Source organism: Sminthopsis crassicaudata, chromosome 1, assembly GCF_048593235.1.
Source record: "Sminthopsis crassicaudata isolate SCR6 chromosome 1, ASM4859323v1, whole genome shotgun sequence".
NCBI classification, from domain to species: Eukaryota; Metazoa; Chordata; class Mammalia; order Dasyuromorphia; family Dasyuridae; genus Sminthopsis; species Sminthopsis crassicaudata.
Genome location: NC_133617.1, coordinates 437,258,852 through 437,273,901, shown reverse-complemented (window position 1 = coordinate 437,273,901; position 15,050 = coordinate 437,258,852). Strand labels below are relative to the sequence as shown.

Here is a 15,050-nt window from a genome sequence, read left to right as displayed (position 1 = left end):
GGAGGATGATACCCTCAACAGTAATTGGGAAGTTTTGAGGGGTAGAGGTTTAGATAGAGGTAAAGATAAATGAATATAAGATGTGACACTGATTATCGATCAGAGAAATGTAAATTAAGACAACTCTGAGATATCACTACATACCTCTCAGATCGGCTAAAATGACAGGAAAAGATAATGAAGGTATGTGAGAAAACTGGAACATCAATACGTTGTTGGTGGAATTGTGAACTGATTCAACTATTCTGGAGAGCAATTTGGAACTATGCCCAAAAAGTTATCAAACTGTACATACCCTTTGATCCAGCAGTATTTCTATTGGGCTTGTATCCCAAAGAGATCACAAATGAGGGAAAGGGACCCACATGTGCAAAAATGTTTGTGGCAGCCCTTTTTGTAGTGGCTAGAAACTGGAAATTGAATGGATGTCCATCAATTGGAGAATGGTTGGGTAAATTGTGGTACGTGAATGTTATGGAATATTATTGTTCTATAAGAAATGACCAACAGGAGGAATACAGAGAAGCTTGGAGAGACTTACATGTACTGATACTAAGTGAAATGAGCAGAACCAGGAGATCATTATACACAGCAACAGCAAGATTAAATGATGACCAGTTCTGATGGGCATGGCACTCTTCAACAATGAGATGGCCCAGGCCAGTTCCAATGGTCTTGTGATGAAGAGAGCATTCTATACCCAGAAAGAGGACTGTGGGAACTGAGTGTGGATCACAACATAATTTTCATACTTTTTGTTGTTTGCTTGCATTTTGTTTTCTTTTTCATTGTTTTGCTTTTTGATCTGATTTTTCTTGTGTAACATGTTAATTGTAGAAATATATGCAGAAAAATTGCACATTTTAACATATATATATTGGATTACTTGCCATCTAGAGAAGGGGGCAAGGAGAAGGGAAGGCAAAAATTTGGAATACAAGGTTTTGCAAGGGTGAATATTAAAATTATCCACACATATATTATGAAAATAAAAAGTTTTAATTAAAAAAAAAAAAAGTGACAGTGATGAAACAAGAGCATCAATAAAACACAAAGAAGCAGCTAGTAGCCCTGGAATCAAGAGGATTTGAGTTCAAATCCTGCCTCTTGACAATCACCCCTTACAAGCTGTGTGACCCTGGGCAAGTCACTTAACCCCAACTACCTCATTAAAAAAAAAAAAATAAACAAAATACCCAAAAAAATAGAAGTGACAAATCTGAGAAACTCCTAGAAGCACTAAAGATTTAGATGAACTGATAAGAGAAAAATAAATCTAACCAAAATGATATTCATAATAACAATTTAAATTAAAACATCCCTAAACAGCCCCAGAGAACAGTCAGTGAAATACAACTCTCTCCTCTTAGTATAGAGGTGGTATACTCTGGATGCAAGATATGCTAGATGCAATAAAATTAGGTGGCTGTGGCTATTGATGTCCTCTAATAGTTTTCCTGCCTCAACTGAAGGGACAGGCAGATAGGGAGGTGGAAGAGTTTTATAAGGGAAATAACTATGATACTAAAAGGCATAAACATTTTTGTTTAAAAAAAAAAAAAAAAACAGTGTTCCTAAATTATCAGTGTTTAAAAGATAAGATTTTCTTGTTTTGGAGCATCTTTCCTCTGAGAGGCAAACATACAACAAAGCAGACTTTAATTTTAGCCTATAGTCAACTGCCTTATGACCTGACCAAAATTTAGCCAAGCACCCCAGATCTTTCTTTAAGAACTTATTCCCACAAGCTGCTTCTGATTCTTCTTGTTTCAACAACTCCTTCCACCAACACTTGCCTGATCTAGTGTTGTTTTTGCCAATCTATGGTATTTGGTGGCAATAAAATCTGTCTCTCTGGGATACCTTACCACAATAATATTTTTCAACATATGATTGTGCAGAATATTTTTCACCTTACATCATTCTCTTCTCTCCCTTATGGAAAAAAGCAAAAGAATTACTTTTACCTACCTTAGGCATAAGGAAGCACAATGTGCTGAATCACACACTTGAATATGGCTTTGGCAGATGGAAAATTGCTACTTCTGACCTCAGCCAACCTCCAAGAGTCTCCCTCCCCACCCCCTATCCCTCTTGAATCCAGTGAGTAAGATGGATGTGGAAACATCAACATCTTAGATTTCTAAACCTTCTTGTCTTGTTTCTTTTTTTTTAATTTGAAGATTCTTGTTATATTCTAACAGGTCGATCTGAGGATCAAATGTATATGAAGATCCTTCAAAAAGGGTAAGACAACTCTGAGAATTATAAGTATTCTAGTAACCCTCATTTTCTTCATCAATGAGTAGTTAACAAACTAAAATAGGTTGTGAATCAAATCAAAAACCAAGCAGGACCCCTCACCTATATTCTTACCAAACTATGGAAACTATCCCTTATATTTAGGATCTAGAATAAACAGAAATAGAAGATATATGCGTATGTATACATAGATATATATGCATATATATCTTATTTATATACATATAAATAAGATATATATGCTTAAAAAGAAGTCAACACATATAACCTATGTCAAATTGCTTTACTTTCTCAATGAAAGGGGAGGGGAGGGAGAGAATTTGGAACTCAAAATTTGAAAAGAAAAATTTTAAAACTGTTTTTACATGTTATGGTGGAAATTAAATATTAAATAAGAAAATAATTAAAAGGAAATCAGTCAAGTCAACAGGCATCTATTAGAGCTTACTAAGTGCTTGGTGCAGATAATTCTGTATTCCTAGATAATAGTTCCCCATATTACAGTGAATAATCCAAATGAGATCTATATATCTGATATAGTCATGACTTCTTAGCTAATTCAGTTATCCATTTCTTTCAGTAAAGAATAACCTGAATTTCACAGGTATGGGTCAGTGGTTGTTAAATCTGAAATGGGGTCTCAGCTCTATTTTCACAGATTAAACTAATAAAAGGATTATCCTTACAACAAAACTACCAACAGAACCTAATTAAAGAATTTACTAATTGCTTTTTCCAGCCAATTGCTCAAATTCAGTCCTTAAACCTGACATAAATGTCTATTGTTCGTTTTTCCAAACTCTCCTCCCTAACTCCTATGCAGCTGAAGCCAAAGGAACCTTGTGTGACCTAGAGACTAGAGGTCTAGGCTGTGTCCTCAATTCTGCTAAGACCTTTCATATAATCTTGGGCTTACCAGGGCCTAGCAAATCAGATGTAGGCAAATTATAGCAACAGCATTATTCTGAATCTTTCTCACTTTTCTGTTTCCTATTCTCTCTTTTCTTTTGTCAATGGTTTTTTCTTCCTCAAAGCACTGTTACATGATGATCAGAATTCAAGGTTTCTAACTTGTGTAATAATTAACCCATTTCTCCAAAATATACAATACACCCCATGACCACCTCAATTCATCCCTCTGCCTCCTCCCAAACTAACTGGCTAAAAATTATAACCTGGAACTATTCTCAATCTTGAATATTGGAGGAAGGTCTGGCTCTGGGTGAGACACAAGGCATGCAATAGCTTGTTCAGAAACTTTATCTGAAGGAAAAAAGAATAAGGGAAGATTCCTTGATAAAGTAGCCTGATCATTCACCCTCATTAAATTATAATTCTAGTCCTTCAAAAGATTCTAACCTATGACATGGCTTTTCCTCTTATCCAGGAATAATTTTATTAATGATCTTGGGGAAGGGGATTTCTCAAAAGGCTTTAGTTAATCCAACTTAATTATAATCACCAGGTCACCTTCTTCTTCCACCCTACTCATCCACCACCAAATGCTTTTCACCTAAATCATTATATTTCCCCTCTCCCCAATTTTAAGAATTTGTAAAAGGACATAAGAAGTGGACATTTCACAAACCCATTTTTCTTCCTAAAAGAATAATAATGAGGAATATTGTAAAATAATAAATAAAAGTGTTATGATGGGGGAAAATACTGGTCAGGAAACTTGAGTAAAAATCCAGGATGTGCTGCTTAGTACTTATATGGCCCTCAGTTTCCTCATCTGTAAAATGTGGGAGTTAGATTAGATCAGGGACCTGGAGCCTGTGAACTTGCTTTTTGAAGCTATTTTGATAATTTGGCTTTATAATCTTACGTATTTTATTTCTGCATTTTAAAACATTTCTCTGATCAAACTGCCAAAGGGAACTACCTGACCTCCAATAGACCATGTCTAAAAAGTCTTCCAGTTCTTTTGAGCATTTGAAAATCAGACATGTTATTTTCTTTCTTTCTTCCTTCTTTTCTTTCTTTTGAAGGTTATGAAAGCCAAGTGCAGGCAAAAGTCCACAATCAACAGAAAGCCAAGTGCTGGAAATCCTTTAGAGTAGAATATGTTCAATTGTGTGGAAACCTCCACCCACCACCATAACTATCACACCCACACACTACCCTGACACAGACATTTCATACCAGCAAGATTGACACACAAGGCACACTAATAACTTCCACCTTGTTCTCAACTGTGTAAGCCTGTTGCTTGTTTTAAATGGTTCTGATAATAACACTGGAGAATGAGGGGTAGCAGTATATAACCTGTTGGACCCAAAAGTTAAATAAAATAAAGAAGTAACACTCAAAGGAAATATTCTTATTTCTCTGCAAAGTCACTGGGATTGCTCAACAACAGTATTAACTATGGGGGGGACGGACCCAAATCTTGACTAAGGGCAAAGGGAACACTAGATCACAAAAGAGGAGTAGAATTTTGTGAAAAACTTTAAGTGACAGCTACTTAATTGTAAAATTTTTATATGCAGCTTTGAGCCAAGAGGGAGGAGTGGGGAGGAAGGAGAGAATTAACTAATTAATTAATTCACATTAATGAATTTGAATGGTATCACCATATTTAGCGTCTGGAGATCAGGTTCTAACCTCTAAGCTACTTCCATGTCTTATTTTTTGTTTACTGAAGTTGACTTACCCATCCTTATTAAGACACTAAAATTCCACAAGAGCCAAAATTGTTCTTTATCCATGATTCACTACTAGAGAATATGTTGTGCACAGAACATGCTTAATAAATATTTATTAACTAGCCAGGGTTCTCCAGTAACTTGCTAGTCTTAGATAAGTCATACCACAGGAGCCTCAAATCTCTATATAAATGAGAAGAGTAGGCAGTCCCACTAATCCACCCCAAAGGAGCTATACCATCTTTGTCATAATATGGTGCTATTAGACAACACTGTATCATTAGTCCTAAGAGATGGAATGGAGTAATTTTTAAATTTTTATTTATTTATTTTTGTTGAGGCAACTGGGTTAAGTGATTTGCCCAGGGTCACACAGCTAGGAAGTGTTATGTCTGAGGTCAAATTTGAACTCAGGTCCTCCTGATTTCAGGACTGGTGCTCTATCCACTGTGCCACCTAGCTGCCCCAGAGTATTACTTTTAATTATTTTCAATTAACAAGCATTACCTCAGTTGCCTAAGTCTACTCCAATGAGAGAGGAAAAAAGAAAACTAGGACAAATTATTGTTACTTTACAGAATAGGAAACTGATACCAAAAGAGTCTAAGGGAATTACTTGTCCAAGAGCTTGTAAGTGGCTAAGCTAGAACCCAGATCTCCTGTCTCTTCCCAATGTTCTTTCCATTTTCACATATCTTTGGGAGGGGAGAAATAGAACTTAACAAAAGAGTCCTTGAGGAAAATAAGAAAGCAAACAAGGGAGGATGGGAGCACTAATAAGGGGAAGGGGAAATGATAATGAAAAACTTAAGTCAAAATTTTGCACAGTGCTTAGCACAGTGCCTAACAGAGTAATAAATCCTTATTCCCTTCCCCCTGTATAATCTCAGCTGACCCTCATAACCCCAAAATCAGTCTTTAAAAAAAAAAAAAATTAGCATTTTCATAGCTCTTAAAGATTTGAAAATCACTTTACAAATGTAACCTCATTTGAGTTCACAACTACCCTGGGAAGTAGGTGCTATTTATTAAGCTTGATTTTATAGAGGGGGAGATTGAGGCAAGGAAGTTATTTGCCTTGCCGAGGGTCACACAACTAAAAAGTATATGTCTAAGGCTGGATTTGAGTTCAGGTTTTCTTGCCCCAAGTCCAGCCCTCTTATTTTCTTTAATACCTAACAGGTCCATTAAGTAGGACTGATCCAAATTCCCCAGCAAAGTGTGAATTCCTTCCTTTTGATCCTAGATTGTAACTAGCTAACAGAATTCAGAGTTGATGTACGCTCCTTATATCAATTTAAAATTCATAATTGTCCAACCACTTTCAAAAACATCTGATTAATCTGAATTATTCAAGATCTAAAATTTCCAAAAAAATTTTTTTTTATTCTGAGCTCACTTAAACTAAAGAGTGAAGGGGAGGAGGAGGACAAAAATAAAAATAAATTTGCAGATCTTGGTCAGGAAATGGGTTTCTGTATCATAACAATTTCAAAGTACTCTGATATAAATATACATACATACATATATATATATATATATCCATCTTCCAAATAGAGAACTGATGAACTCTGAATTTGGACTGAAACTTTTTCTTCATGCAACATGGTTAACATGAAAATGTCTTGCATGAGTTAATATATATAATAGGTATTGTATTTCTTGCCTTTTCAATGGGTGAGGAAGGAGTAGAGGGAAAGAATTTAGAACTTAAAATAATTTTTAATAGGTTTATGTGGACTGACATAATAGCTAGCATTTCTAAAATTTTTTAAGATTTTCAAAAAGTTTTACAATTATTATGTCATTTGACTCCAACAACAATACTGGAAAATAGGTGCTATTATTATCATCATCTTACAGATGAGGAAACTGAGGCAGAGAGGTTATTTAACTTGTCCAAGGTCACAGAAAAACTAAGGATCTGAAGCAAGATTTGAACTCACTCCAAAAGGAAGAGATATCATCTTACAGATGAGGAAACTGAGGCAGAGAGATTATTTGACTTGTCCAAGGTCACACAATAGTAAGGATCTGAAGCAAGATTTGAACTCACCTTCAAAAGGAAGAGATATCACAAGAAAGTGTCAACAAGTCACTTCTTCAGCTTTGGGGAGTTTTATCTCAATTGCTATAAGTACTATTCTCACCAGATAAAGAAATAGTCAAATGACCTCAAAGCAGCCAATTAAAGTTAAGGCATCCAAGCCATCAAAAAGGGCTATCAGATACTAGTACAGAAAGTAAAGGAAAAGGAGGAGGAAGAATCTTAGCCCACACTCATGAACAGTTCAACTCTACTTACAACCTTTAACACTGTCTAAATCCAGCTACAAGCAATGTAGTTGCATGTGGGTGAGAAAGGACCTCAGTAGACAATGTCACTCTCATTTTTCCTTCTAGGATGGGTTGTTTCCTATTGGGAAGGGTTATATTCCCCCCTAAGGGCTCTCAGGCCTTTATTGTCACCATCAGGTCATTTTGTAAATACTTTCTATTAATTTTGCCAAAAGCTTGAGGGAAGTTTTTATATGTGAAGGTTTTATTAGCTATTATGATTCAGTAATGAAGGGGGTCTCAGGAAGTATGAAAGTCTATAATGAAAATTCAATGGTGCTTCTTGAGCCAAACCACAGATTATATTATATAATTGTGAATACTTCAGTCAGACAGGAAGGTTTACAGTCATGTCTCCATCCCTCTTCCCCCAAATTTGTCTCTATATTAAATTCTACAGAAGTGAACAGAGGATTTGTAGTTACCACTAGACAAAAGATATATGCAGTGGGAATGATCCAGGAGGCCCATAGTAGAATACTGACTATGAATATAATTCAACATAGCCCTATTGAATGTCTTCATGTGTGCAAGGTACTGTCCACTCTAGACACTTTCTTGGTTTAACATTCACTCTGTGACTATGGGCAATTAACTTAGTCTCACTTTTCTTATCTATAAAAAGGAAAGACTAATATTTGTAGTACTCACCTGGCAGGGCTCTTTGGGGAAAATACTTTGCTGTTGATATACTTATTGTGGATCATAAGAGCCACGACCCTATAACACCTAAAATAACATAATATTAAGAAAAAAGGAAGGAGGATTCTGAAAAGATGGGAGAATAGGCTGATTTCAAGCTCTCCTAGATTTTCCCCTCAAATAAAACAAACTTGGGCAAAACCAAGTGAAAAACCAAGAAGACTAGGGGCAGAACAGGGATCCACCCTGATACAACTCATATCCAGCAAAATTATCTAGAATTTTGAATGAGAAAAAATAGACATTCAACAAACTTGCAGATTTTCAGTACTTTCTACCAATTAAACCCAAACTTAAAAGAAAATTTAACATATAAGAGCCAATATCCTAGATCAATTTTAAGGAACTCAACATGGACAAACTGTTGAATCATGGTCAAATTGGACTTTTTTAAACATGGAAAATGTATAGTTAACGTTTAAGATTTACATCTACAATAAGATAAGCTCAAAAGAAAAATTGGCAGAATAAAGGTAAAAATAGTAATCATGTTACATAAATGAGGTGCAGAGGAAGAAGACACAGAGGCATTAGAAGGAGGAAGGCTATTAGTTATGAAAACCTACTCACATCACAAATAGGTTTACTAGGCAACACTACATATATACCATGAATGGTATAGTACCCTCCCAATATCTAAAAATAAATAAGGGGAAAGGGATAGGTAGATGGGAAACAAAGGATAAGGGAAGAAGACAAGGAAGGGATTTCTGGGTGGGAGGAGGTTAAGTAATAGTAAGCCAAGTTATGGAGCAGAATTTAATAAGATAATCAATGATAGGAAAGACTTATGTGTGTGATTGTATGTATGTATGTATGTATATATCTACATATGTATACATAAATATATCTTTTCTTAATTATAGTCTGCTAGGGGTAGTGGGGAGGATGAAAGGAAAATATAAGTGTATCTATCTATATGTGTGTGTATGTATGTGTTGTGTGTATATATATATATATAGCCTTTCTTAACTATAGCCTGCTTGGAGGTGGGAAAGATGAAAAGGGGAAAAAGAATAAAGTATAAAAGATATACAGCAGAGAACAAAAGAATAATTTACATGAAAATAAAGAAAAGAGACATTCAGGAATGTAATTTCTTCTACATATATATATACTTTCTTAAATTGGTATTTGTTGTCATATACTTTGAATCCTCCCTGATGTTCTGTTGGGCACATGATAATGTTCTATTTTGTTTTGTATTTCCTGTTTTTCTTTTTTTTTTTTTTATTGTTTCTTAAAATAAAACAAATTTGGGGAAAAAAAGAAAAAGGACTTGACCTGTAATTTAACAGGCACCAGATAAGGAAATTACATCTACTGATCCAACTTATAGTTGAAGGTTAAGTGAATTGCCCAGAGTCATATAGTCTTCTTGACTTAAACTCAGGTCTTCTGATTTCATGATTATTTGAAGACCTACAGAAAACAGTCACATGGATTCATTCAGATGTATTCGTTCGGTTAAAAGATTTCAAGCTGAAAAGAATTTCAGAAGTTATTTGGCCCAATCCTCTTATTTTAGAAACTAGAAAATTGTGGACCAAAAAGTGACTTGTCAGAGATAACACAAGTAGCCAAGCATGGATTTGAACCCAAGACCTCTAACAATACATTTAACATTTTTGGAACAGTACCAACTTGTTGCCAATAAGAAGCTTGGAAACACGGGTCAGTTCTAGAGGACTCTCCAAAAAAAGGAGACTCCTGGCTACTTTGGGGCCCATTCCTGTAGAAAGAAAGCTACTTGAGGGATTATTGTCATTCTATCTTTACAGCTCTGGCACCTATCATAGTCCCTGGCCCAGAACAGGAATTTAATAAATGCTGTTGAGCTAGATTGTACTGAATTGGATTCTTAATCTTTTCTTTGTCAAAGACTCTTCTGGCAATCTGACTTATGCATCTCTTCTCAGAACAATATCTTTTAATACATAAAATAATATATATTGGATTGACAAATCAATTCTATTGAAAACAGTTAACTCAAAAATAAAATACTGAACACACATACGAGTTCATACAGCCTAGTTTAAGAATCCCTAGCCTACAAATTTTTCCTTTGAAAGAAAAAACAATCTAAATGGTGAAAGAATGCTCTTCAGCCATTCACTATTAATATCCCAACCATCCCAAAGTATCTCAATCTCTATGAACTGAGGAAATATGGAAGAAAAGTATATAAGGCCTATTGGAATGGAAATACCACATTTATTTCTTATTTACCTGGGCTGGGGTAAGAGAATGAAAATCACCTTTTTCAAGAGAAGCTTGACCATAAAGGGAAAGAGAAAAATAACAAAAATTGCTTAAAAGGGTGGAATCCAAGAAGTCAAATTGTTTAAAATAGCTTAATACCTATGTAATTCCAAGGAAAACATCCATTCTTTCAGAGCCAGAAAGCTATGAGAGCAAAAAAATTTCAGTGTAGAAGTTCCAATCTTGAGAGGTTGCACCTTTTTAGAAATTTCTTAACCTTATTTCTGATTTTCATTGCCATTTCAATGGTAATAATACCCCCACTTAAGCAGGTTCTCAAAGTTCTTAATTTGCTCATCAAAGAAGTTTATTGACTTTAACCAAAACCAAAAATAGAGACAGACAATGTTAAAATTCGTTCAGCACTCCATAAATTCGATGCCTTCGTTCATTGGGTCATGTTTCTCCTTCTCTCCCTTCCTCATCTTAGACTCTGGGGGGCTGGAGGGGAAACAAAGTAGATTAAAAATGTGGATGCTTTCTTCCAATTTAAAAAAAAAAAAAGTGGTACAGTGAAAAAGAGTAATGAATGAGTTTAAAATTCTGAGCATTGCCACTTAATGTAACCTTGACCAGGTGATTTCTCTCGGCCTCAGTTTCCTCATTTGCAAAATTTGGATGGACTATATAATTTTTCAAATTCCTTCTGGATCTCTGATCCTGTGAACTATTGAAAAGATTTGGATTTTATGAGCTAACAGAACTCAATCAGCTACTGCTGTTGCTGCTTAAGTGGTCAAAGATCAAGTCATTTAACCTCAAGGAGCCCTCATCTGTAAAATGCAGATAATACCTCCCAAGGTTATTATTATGGTGGTTGTTGTTAGGGCAGCCAGGTGACACAATGGATAGAGCACCAGGCTTAGAGTCAGGAAGACCTGAGTTCAAATTTGGCCTCAGACACTTACTAGCTGTGTTCCTGGGCAAATCACTGAACCCTACTTGCTTCAGTTTCCATCTCTAAAATGGGTACACATTGAAGGAAAAGGCAAACTATTCCAGTATCTTTGCCAAGAGAACACCAAATGAGGACACAGAGTCAAACACAACTGAACAACCAAGACTATTAATAATAATAATAATAATAATAATAATAATAATAATAATAATAATAATAATAATAATAATATATTATATACATATAAGCACATTTTTTTTCTTATTTGTATTCCAAATTTATGGTCAGTTGCTAAAAGGGAAGCCATTATACAAATGTCTTAGAGGCCAGAAAAATTTTCTCTGTTCCATCACAACAGTAAGGTGTCTAACCCTAACCACCAGCACCTAAATGGCAATCTCACAAAATGCAAATCTTAATGGCTAGGAGGCCTTTGTCATGTGTTCTGATGATGGCTCAATACAATCTATCCCCACTACAAGAAAAAATAAACCACAGAACTAGTCTGATTAATACCAATTACACCATCTTCTCATAAGAAGGGCCAATTAGGCTAAGATGCTATTTGTATGCTGGTTAGTATATCCAGGATCTATTCTTATGCAACTAAGGTGTTACTAATGCCTTCCTTTTGGCTTTTCTTCTTCCCCACCCAGCCTGGTTTATCCTGATTCTCCTAGCAGTTAGAACCTGAGAAAAGACCATTTAATGACCATTACTTCTAAAAGGCTAAAAAGGTATGGCAGAAAACTTTAGGAAAGCACAATTTGACAGATTTTTCCTGGATGAGTTTTCTTGAGTTAGGGCAACAGGAAGGGCACCATCTAATTTTCACAGGAAAGTAATTTGTAAATAGCATCCTTTTCGTAGAAATCTGTAGTCTCCTAAGGCTCATTTATTGATTTTCTCTTAACTTAGGAAAACAAATTTCTATCATTTCAAGCTAACTACTAATCTGAGAACTCCAAATGAGTTCTTCCAGACTCTCTATGACACAAACTGTAAGATGACAAGTCCCAACCTTTCTCCTCAGCTTTCACCAAAGTACTGCCACTAGTAATAACTATTACAAGGCATTTATATATAATTTTCAGATATACAAAAGGCTTTATAAACATTGTTTCATCTGATCCTTAGAAAGTACTGGCTTGAGTAACTGAGTTTTACAGATAAGAAAACAGGCTCAGAGAGGTTAGTTACCTAGGTAATTAAGTGCCTGAAACAGGATTTGAACCAAGGTTTCTCCTGTCTCGAATTTTGCACTTTCCTGAACACTACAGTACACTGACAGTACAATTGGCCTTTGTAGAGGAAAAGAGGGGAAGAGAATAATCATTTATAGAGAGATTACTATGTGCCAGGCACTGTGCACATGTCTTGTACAAATATTCTCTTATTTGATCATTGTAGACATTTTGTTTCTAAATCTCTCCAGAGCCTTGACTGTAAAGAATCTTAAGTATTTCCAGACTAGACTATCATATTCCACTGAACTGAAAACAGGACAAGGGGCTCATTACAGCTCTGTCATCCTGGACTGGCATCTCTAGTACTACTGGGGGAGGTGGCAATTACACAAACACCCTAGATGCAGTTTATGAAGCAGAGAAGCAAGAAAAACAATAAAAGAATATATTTAGGGTGCTGAATTTCATCTCCTTCTTACAGCAATCCCTCCTTAAAGAACCAAAGTTTAAAATCCAGATGTGCTCACTGCATTTACATTGTAATCAAGCTTCTGTTAAGTCTAAATCCCTACTTCAACACAAAGAAGGAAACAATGTTTACTAAGGTGAAAGTAATTCTAAACGAAGGAAACATAAATATGTTCAGAGTTTACAGGAATCAGTCACCTTGAAGTATCAAATCCACTACTCCTGAAGAGGGATCCTCAAAGCTCTCATGCATCCAACTAATTATACGATTCATTTTTATTATTATAGTGTTTTGATTTTTAACTTCCTTTGACCACTGAGCCCAGAGCATCATCAGTGGGGAATTTTGACCTCCTGACTATTGGTCCTTTTTAGTGGATTCTCCCAGTTGCACAATGAGAGGACAATACACAGCCAGAGCACATGCTTTGTGACTTCCAGTGAGAGTGAATAATAAATTCATTCCTTGACTTTGAAGGAAGAGTCAGAAATCAACCCCAAGCTTTCCACAAAATCCCCTAAGCGCACTTATTTGCATGGTGTCACAAGAAGGAAAAGCACTTCTGTAGATCTAATGAAATGCCCCCAATCCCACTCACCTAGATGAAGGGATGTCTCCAGACAACCATCCATATCCACAAAACCTAAAGCCCCATCCCGTTTCCTCTCTGTACCCACTCCTCAGTCTCAAGGCTCAGCCACGCATATATTCCCATGGGAGACAGGCTAACTGAAAACATGCAACTGAGACACCGAAGTTCTTCGGTACTTCCCTCTACAGAGGGTCTCTCGGGAGAGGGGAAGCCGTGGAGTGAGATCAAAGGAGGTAGGTGGGGAAGGAAAATGGGGGGAGCCTATGCCCAGATGCTTTCATCTTTTAAGTAGGTGCTCCACCTCCTCACACCCATTCCTCCTAGAGCTCCAAATCCGGCTCAGAGTCAGTCCCACCCAACCCTAACCATGGAAAAGAGACCATCAACTCTCCGCCCGCCCAGAAGTGGGAACCCGAGGAAAGCCGGACAGTCTTCACCCCAATCTAGGAGCAGCTAGGTTGGTAAAGGGGGGGGGGGGAGGGCGCAGCGTTGAAGAGGACCCCAGAGCGTGCCGGGCTTGCAGCCGCGGCCCTTCCCCTCCCCCCAAGGTTCCGAAGCCTCAGTCCAGGTGGCTCCGGGCGGGGCAAACCGATAGGTACTCGCTCCCCCTCCCGCAGATTGGGGGCTCGCCCAACGGGGTGTCCAGGATCACGGTCAGGCAGCCCCGGCCCGGCCCTGCCCTCCCCAGCCCGGGAGCGGCCTCTCCCCAGCCCCGCGCGTAATCTACCCAGAGCGGATCGGAGCCGTCCGCGTTGCAGAAATGAGGGAACGCCATGTGGCCGGGGCCAGAGCCGGAGCCGGGGCCAGGGCCGAGCCGGACCAGGCCGGGCCGGCGGAAGGACGGACGGACTGGAAGGCGGCCGGCCGGCCGGCGGCAGCAGCGAGTGCGGAGGCTGGAGGCGGCGGCGGCGGCTGCGGCGGCGGCTGCTGCTGCTGCTGCTGCTGCTGCTGCTACTCGGAGGGGCCGGGAGAGGAGAAAGCCGGGGAGGAGGCGGGGGAGGAGGAGAAGAAGGAGGCGAGGCGGTAGCGGCCGGGAGGGAACCCGGGGAGCCGCAACGCCGCCTGGTTGGCCCGCACGTCACCGGGATGGGGCCCAACTCCGCCCAGTCGTCCGCGGGCTCACCTTCGGGCAGAGCTCGGGAGAGAGAGGCTGGGAAGATAAACTGAGGAACGCGGGGACGCTGGGGAGACCCCTACTTTTTCAACCTCAGGCGGCCCAAAACGCCTTCCTCCAGAACACGTGCCTTGGTCTGTCAAGCAAGCAACGCACAAACATTTTGTCTACGTTCACTGTGTTGAATGAAGCATTGGGGATACAAAGAAAAGTCACTCACGTGCCTGCATATAGTCTAATGGGGATGGGGGGGAGACAGGAGAGATAACTAGGATCGATCAACCAATAAATATTATGCCTCCTGCTATGTGTTAGGCACTATGCCAAGTGCTGAGAATACAAAAAGAAGCCATCTCTACCTTCAAGGAGCTTACAATTCTAGAGGAATTGTATAATGTAAAAATTAAAATTGATATAGCGCTTACTAATATACCAGGCACTGCGCTAAGCACTGGGGAAAAAGAGGTCGGAGAAAGTCTCTATCCTCAAGGAGCTTACAATCAAAAGAGGAATATTATAAAAATAACAGCAACAATAGCATTTAAATAGTTACTACTTTAAATAGTTCTTACTATGTCA

At 38.0% G+C, this 15,050-nt stretch overlaps 1 protein-coding gene across 1 annotated transcript in view; it reads right to left on the bottom strand.

Annotated features, from left to right (window-relative positions):
- ABCC1 (ATP binding cassette subfamily C member 1 (ABCC1 blood group)) overlaps window positions 1-14,433 on the bottom strand; it is a 145,275-nt gene extending 130,842 nt beyond the window's left edge. Inside the window, exon 1 of the mRNA XM_074280626.1 lies at window positions 14,085-14,433. Coding sequence (XP_074136727.1) covers window positions 14,085-14,132 — 48 coding nt within the window. The 5' untranslated portion in view covers window positions 14,133-14,433. The remainder of the gene's footprint in view (window positions 1-14,084) is intronic.
- Between the last annotated feature and the right edge of the window lie 617 nt (window positions 14,434-15,050).